The sequence below is a fragment of the Megalops cyprinoides genome, chromosome 5 (genome assembly GCF_013368585.1).
Source record: "Megalops cyprinoides isolate fMegCyp1 chromosome 5, fMegCyp1.pri, whole genome shotgun sequence".
Taxonomy (NCBI): Eukaryota; Metazoa; Chordata; class Actinopteri; order Elopiformes; family Megalopidae; genus Megalops; species Megalops cyprinoides.
In genome coordinates, this window is record NC_050587.1 from 38,309,107 (window position 1) to 38,316,363 (window position 7,257).

The following is a 7,257-nucleotide window of genomic DNA, read 5'->3' on the forward strand; positions in this document are numbered from 1 at the left end:
TGCAAGATCTAAAGGGCATATATGTCTCTTTCTATTAAAAAGATGTCCCAATTGTACAGAAAACTTTTGCACTGCCAATTAGTACTGCATTAGCAATCAAGACAACATAGTTGCCAAAGAACACTTTTTACATCTCTCCTTTATGCAAAATAAGGATGTTGGGTAGAAAGCGGTTCTTGTGCACATTCAGATACTCAAAAACAATAAGCCAACAGCTCTTGCTACCGTCCGATGGATGTTGGCTTACGTTCATATGCCACCAAACAGTACTGCATTCCTACTGTCATTGTGTTGATAATGTAAGGCACAAAATTCCCATTTTAAACTGAGAAGAGAATAAAAAGGTATGATAAACCTTGACGTGGATTATGTGCAAGAAAGAAAATATTATTTTAATCAATTCCTGAAACGCATTACTCACCTACTGTCAATATACATTGAGAATCATTTTTGTCTTCAGTTTAGAACTGTGCTGTATGTATTTATTTTTTCTTGGGTGAAGTACATTACAGTACTGAATGCATTATAACAGATGGATAGAAAAGGGGGGGAAATATGAAAGCAAACAGGGGAACAGGGAAAGGAATGATATTCTGTCTTCCACTGTTGCCTCAATCTATCAGTCAATTCATCAGTCGAGTTTTATCCCAGCCTGCACTGACTCTCCCAGGCCACCGGTGGGCAGCACTGATTGCTCCTGTGCTGGGAGATCCTGCAAGCCCTCCTTGCTGTGCCTGATCCCATAGCTGAAATACAGCACCAGACCTGCAGAGACACACAGAGGCAGGCAGGGATGTGCACATATACACCTGTACAGCAGACTCACACACACACGATACAGGCACACACACACTGCAAAAAAATACGCAATCAAAATGACCAATCTGAATGTGGCGTTAAAATTCTTTGACAAGCAACCTTGGTCGTGCAAATTCTATGACATGTGTTCTAAGAATGTGTATATGGGGTTCGTCATTGGAGCATCTTTGGGAAATACCATAGGTGTGTCCATGGCAATGGCAGTGGTGTTCTCTGTCTTGGAAGCTTACCTATAAACAACCAGACAGCAAATCGGATCCAGGTGAAAAAGCTCAGATTAAACAGGAGGAAGACATTGAATAGAATGCTCACTCCAGGAATGAAGGGAACCAGAGGCACCTGGGGAGACAACAGCCAATAGTGATCAGGCCTGAGTCCTGGGGGTGTGGTTTACATATGACAAACATTGATTATACCAATACATTCACAAACTGAACCCAGATGACCCTGTTTAATTCTGAATCTAGATTTTCATACAGGCTTTTTTTCCCACATGCTTATACAGTGTGTAATAAACCCAAGAGGCAACACACAGTCTATAAAGTGGGACTAATAATACTTTAGTCCTTGGCAGGGTAGAGCAACTACAGAGCATAGAGTAGTGTGTGAGTGAGTGAGTTGTGGAGTCTGTGTGACTGAAGGAGGCTGTGGGCGTGGCTCACCTGGAATGTGTTGAGCTTGGCCTGTGGCTCGTGGGCCCAGATGAGTCCCAGGCTGAGAAAGAAGGCCAGGCCAAACACCAGCAGCAGCAGGGCAAAGGCCCACAGCGGCAGCAGCTGCAGGTCACTCCCGAACACCAGAACAGCACACAGGCACACCGCGCTCACCATCAGTGCCAGCACAGAGTACTTCACCACCCGTCCCGGCCTGCAGTTACCCAGGGAGCGGCCCAGGTAGCGCTCCCAGCCGGCCTTGAGCTTCCCCGGCACCGGCTGCTCCTTCATCTCCACCTCCACCAGCTGCAGGTCGTCAGAGAAGACATACGGCTTCATCTCCCCAGCAGGTGGAGGATTTGGCATGGGGCGGGGCTGGGGGTCGGTGCTGGTGGAGGATAGGAATGAGGTCCCGGCGCTGGTTCTGTGGGGCTGGAACCGCAGCACAATCACACTGGCTGCCACAAAGGTGTAGGCCAGGAGAGTACCGATGGAGAGGAACTGGACCAGCATTTCCACATCAAAGATCACAGCCAGCAGCACCATGGGACAGCCAAATGAGATGCTGGCTATAACAGGAACCTTGGTGGTCTTGTTGACTCTGGAAAAGATGGAGAAGAGCAGGCCATCGTCTGCCATGGCGTACACGATCCGGGGCAGGGCAAAGACGGTGCTGAGGAGGGTTGTGGTCATAGCTGGCAGGGGAGAGGCGGGTTGTCCTGTTAGCACTGTGGTCACATGATCAAAAGACTCAAAGGATCAAAGTGCCTTAACATCATCTGAGAAATAAATCCTACCTTTTCTTTGAATTTTTATTTTTTATTGTGAGCTTTATTAGGCTGTACATCTCAGCAGTCTACCCAAAAACACAGAAATGCCAGGGCACTTTAATTACATAGACCTGTTGGTTTCCATGCAGTCTCCAGCATATCTCTAACATGAAAGATGTGGGTACACAAAGCAGGAAAATTTGTAAGCCTCCCCAGAGCATGTCATCTATATGGAACTAAAATTAAAAATATTATTTTCTGGCTCTTGTTGATTTCAAAAGATTTCACAGAAAGCTACAGAATCAAATCAGAATGTTTCTCATTGCATTTCTCTTGATTTAACTAGGAAAGCCCAATACACCAAATGGAATTTCACCTACATTTACAGACCATCAGTGGACTGCACTGGAATGGAAAGACTAAGCTAACTGTATGTCAGAACTTCTACTAATCCCAGCCTACAACTGGTGCGCTGCCTCATCAGATTCTGCACACATATACTATACTTCTCCTTATACAGCAAACACGACAGCCCATCTCAGGGCTTTGTGTTCTTTGACCCCATGTAATCTAGATACTAAGCTCACATACACAGTTTTATGAAAGATACATAGTACTAGAATACAACAAATACTGGCCTTAATATAAGGCAGTCCATGCTATAAGTTGAGCAGCTGTTTGGTCTAGTGGCAAGGAGCAGGGCTCATAACCAAAATGCTGCTGGTTGATTCCCTGTTGGGGCACTGCTGTTGTACCCTTGGGCAAGGTACTTCATCTAAATAAATGAATAAAATTCTAACCTCTATAAGCTGCTCTGGATAAGAGTGTCTGCTAAATGATGATAATGTAATGTCATCTTAAGTTTTACAATTGTATCTTGCAGTTTAGTGAAAACTGCTGAAAACTACTAAGTGATGAGATATGGCACCATTGGTCAAAGAAACACCCAGCAGATAGATGGACACAACTTTTTACCCCTTTTTCACCCTCAGTTTGGAACCATTAGTAGAGCATTAACTTTTGCAGTGAAATGTTGAAGTCAGGTGTGTGCCAATACATATCACCCCACATACTCTCTGCGAGGAAAGTGTTTTGTTGGATGTATCAAAAACTCGTAAAGAAAGTGCCCCTTACATGATGTATGCTGATGTATAAATGACTGGAAGATCCAGCCAAAAACTTTTTTTCATCTTTTCTGACAGAACAACCTTTGAGGAACTCTGATGGACAGACAGAGAATCACCCACCACAGATGGCACCGCAGACCACAACGTAGCCAAACCAGCTGTAGCCTCGGCGAAAGAAAGCGTCTGAGATGGCAGAGTCAGGATCCAGGGTGTTCCAGGGCACTATGAGGGTAAGCATGGCAGAGAACAAGGTGGAGAGGGTGCCCACCAGGGCCAGGGAGAGTGAGGTGGCGACGGGCACAGACTTCTGGGGATTCTTCGCCTCCTCACTGGATGTTGCAATCACGTCGAAGCCCACAAAGGCATAGAAGCTTGTGGCTGCGCCAGCTAAGATCCCAGATAGCCCAAAGGGCGCAAACCCTCCTTCGTCCTGGCTCCAGTTGTCAGGTTCGGCCAACACAAATCCGAAGACGATGATGATGGTGATGATGACTATGTTGATGCATGATAAGACGTTGTTCAGCCAGGAGGAGATGCGCACCCCCAAGCACACGAAGCAGGTGACCAGCACAAGAATTCCCGCAGCCAGGAAGTCAGGGTAGCTGGCCAGGAAGGGCACGTCCCAGTGGCAGATGTAGGTCTCAGTAAAGTTCTGGATAGTGTGGTTGAACACGGAGTCCATGTAGCTGCTCCAGGACCGAGCCACAGAAGAACCAGCAATCATGTACTCAAGGATCACATCCCAGCCAATTATGAAGGCCCAGATCTCTCCCATAGACACGTAAGTGTACACATAGGCTGAACCAGCCTTGGGCACGCGGGCCCCAAACTCGGAGTAACAGAGGGCAGCCATGAGGGAGGCAATGGCAGCCATGAGGAAGGAGACCACTATTGCAGGCCCGGCAGTGTCTCTGGCTATGGTGCCAGCCAGGACATAGAGCCCAGACCCCACCATTCCTCCCACCCCCAGGAGTGTCAGGTCCAGGATGGACAGACAGCGCTGCAGTGACGTCTCCATCACGTCTTCCTTTAGACTCTTCCGCCGCTTCAGCTTCTGCCCCAAGCGGAGCAGGGGGGCACAGACCAGGCTGCTGTTCACCATGGTAACGCAGCCAAGCTGGTGATTCAGCTGGAGACACAAGCAGAGTTAGGGGGGGGGAGGGGGGCAGTTTGAACATGAAGTTACATACAGCCTTCATGTGATAATACCAATCATATAATGGTGTTCAACACAAACAAAACCCACTCAAATTTTTCTGTTTCATTGATGTATTAAACATGGTTTCAGTGGACTATGACTGACACTAAAATTGCAGTACAGGGGTACACTGCAGTGAATTGTTAAATGCAACATTGTGTGGTGTATATTTATGAGCAGGCTGTGAGTGAAATAACCCATTCACCCATTGGAGACATCACTCTATTTTCAGTATCACAGAATGTCAAAATCCAGACCCCACATGTCCATTTCTAACGTCTTCAGAATCGGTGTAACCGCGATGTTTTCTCCTTACTTCATCAGACTGGTTTTAGCCCACTATACAACACAAGCGGTCTAAATATATTATACAACGTAACATGCGTAAACTATGAGATGCAAAGCCGGTTTGCGGCATACAATGGAAACAAGGGTTTACGACTATTTGACTAATGGCGGAGCACACATGCGACCCTCGCCTACTCAAGATATATATTAACCCTATTAGGGAAGGAACGCTATTAAGTTCCAAACCGTAAATATAACTCTTAACAGCCAGTCTGTGATCAATATGAAGACGAACGTGAGTGCATTTCAAAGGCGCAACAGTTTCCCAATGCGCACATTACGGGACAAGATTTTCAAATGAGCATCATCAGGCAAGCAAACAAGATCACCGTGGTCTAGTGTGGGTAAAACTCTGGTCAAAATATTCGACTAATGCCAAAACATGTCAGATATAGCCTATTTGTGACCTGTGCGCTGCAGTCCCCCACGTCATGTCTTACCTGAGTTGGAGAGGATGAGATGTTGCGTGGTTTTCGTCAACGGACAGAGAGGAACCGCTTTGCTGGGAAAACTGTATCACAATTACTCGGCCTAATTTACAAGTCAAAAAGTGCGAGCATATTTAGGGTTCGATTATCGTAGATGCTTTTCTCGGCCGTGAAGGCCGTACTCAAGGCATCTTTTCGCAATACTCTTTTAAGATAATTGTATGAAATATATGCAATCAATGTGGACAATGTGGAAAATGCAATGAAAGAACGATTCGATATGGCCATACCAATCATACACGTGACATACAATTTTGTACATTTTAAAATAAGGACTGCAACAAGAGCGACATTTAAATGAATGAAAACGTCATATTTTAAAATTTGGTATAAGTTAAACTTCTCATAGTCATGTTTTCAGAGAACCATGTATCCTATTTATTTTTACCTGGATGTAAAGCCTAACGTCAAAATAAATCATTATTTTGATACCATATTATAACTTAAAAGCAGCATTCCAAAATATTCTTCACATTAGTTTCTTTTATGATGTCTAATGTTTTGTAAGTCACTCTGGATAGGAACATGCCAAATTAACGTAACATAAATGCAATGTATTCTGATTATTAATGTTAAGAAGAATACTCAGTAATGTAAGACCTCACATTTGACATGTTCCATATCACATTTCCGGTGTTTGACTTGTTATTTTAAAATAAATGAGTTGCTCTTTGCTTTTAGTGAGTTAATGGCACATTTTACCTGTTGTAAATGTTTCCATTGACTGTAAAAATATTTTATAGGCGAATATGATTATTTTCGCACACAATGTTTTACTCCTGCTTTGCTGACCGGGGGACGGATTCGCTTCGAGAGGTGCGGCGCTCGTGTTATACAGTATTTTGATTTCTACGCCGTTGTAGATAAGCAGGCCCTTACATTCTGAGTCATTCCGCTTGCAGGCAGACATTTTGGAGAACTAGTTCATCTGCACACTGTCATCCAGCAAACAGGTGACAGCTCGGGAACAGAACTGTTTGAAAGTCAAGTCGGCCATGCAAAGGCAGGTAAATTTTATGGCCATGTTTGTTTTTACAGTTTTTTTTTCTCCGAAATAACTGAATCGGAGTGAACTTTATCACAACCAATACAGAAACCGGCCCAGGAGACTTACTACTCAGATAAGTACAAGTCAGATGACCGTTCCTCGTAACTGCACCTCCTGCCAGGATGTCCGTTCCCCTTTTTTGAACAGCGTCAGTTAAGTGGTCATCAGACTTTACTGAAGACCAACTAAAAGAATGAATGATGTCAGCAATGCGAAGTGTTGATGCCAGACTGCCAAAAGGCGAAAGTATGCACATTTTTAACGGACATATAAATATAGTACAACGAAACCACATCAAGCAAGTCTATGGCTCTAAATATAATACAATATACCCACATCAAGTGATCAGTAATCAATCAGTTAATCAATGATCACCAGTCTGATTCTGATATCAGTCCTGCAATGGCTGCAACACAGTGCAGACTTGGTCTCCCGTGCTGAGCTGCAGCACCGTGGGCAGTGTCAGTCCCGTGGATCCCGTTTTTTCAATTTTTTTTTTATCTTTGTTCAGTACAATCTAAAGGAGCTAATATGATTTATACACAAAACACTTTGATTTTGGTCAAGCGATGGAATATTATTTTATTCAATGCCTCATACACATCACTCACTGTCAAAATAAATTAAGAATAATTGATCAATTAAGACATTTTTTTTTTTTTGCTGATGCTTTTTGGGTAAAATACAGCTTCTACACATTGAATACATTTTAAGACACCGGGAAAAGAGAGAGAGCAAAAATTTTTGCACAAAGAAGTGGACAGGAGCAGGAATGATATTCTGTCTGACACTGTTGCCTCAATCAA

General features: G+C 44.1%; 1 protein-coding gene across 1 annotated transcript; it reads right to left on the minus strand.

Moving 5' to 3' along the window:
* Nucleotides 1-631: 631 nt before the first annotated feature.
* On the minus strand, nt 632-4,471 carry LOC118778460 (cationic amino acid transporter 4-like). The gene is made up of 4 exons (XM_036529992.1): nt 3,490-4,471; nt 1,482-2,167; nt 1,050-1,158; nt 632-765 (listed from the first exon to the last, which is right to left on the minus strand). Exons 1-4 carry the CDS (start codon nt 4,469-4,471, stop codon nt 632-634), a joined length of 1,911 nt encoding a protein of 636 aa, XP_036385885.1.
* Nucleotides 4,472-7,257: the final 2,786 nt, after the last annotated feature.

What these genes read in the sequence shown, in the direction of transcription:
- LOC118778460 (XM_036529992.1), bottom strand. Translation starts at nt 4,471, where the DNA reads ATGGTGAACAGCAGCCTGGTCTGTGCCCCCCTGCTCCGCTTGGGGCAG. An exon ending in GGTCTGCGGTGCCATCTGTG is followed by an intron (nt 2,168 to 3,489) that starts GTGGGTGATTCT and finishes CTCCCCTGCCAG; the next exon opens with CTATGACCACAACCCTCCTC. An exon ending in CCAAGCTCAACACATTCCAG is followed by an intron (nt 1,159 to 1,481) that starts GTGAGCCACGCC and finishes TTGTCTCCCCAG; the next exon opens with GTGCCTCTGGTTCCCTTCAT.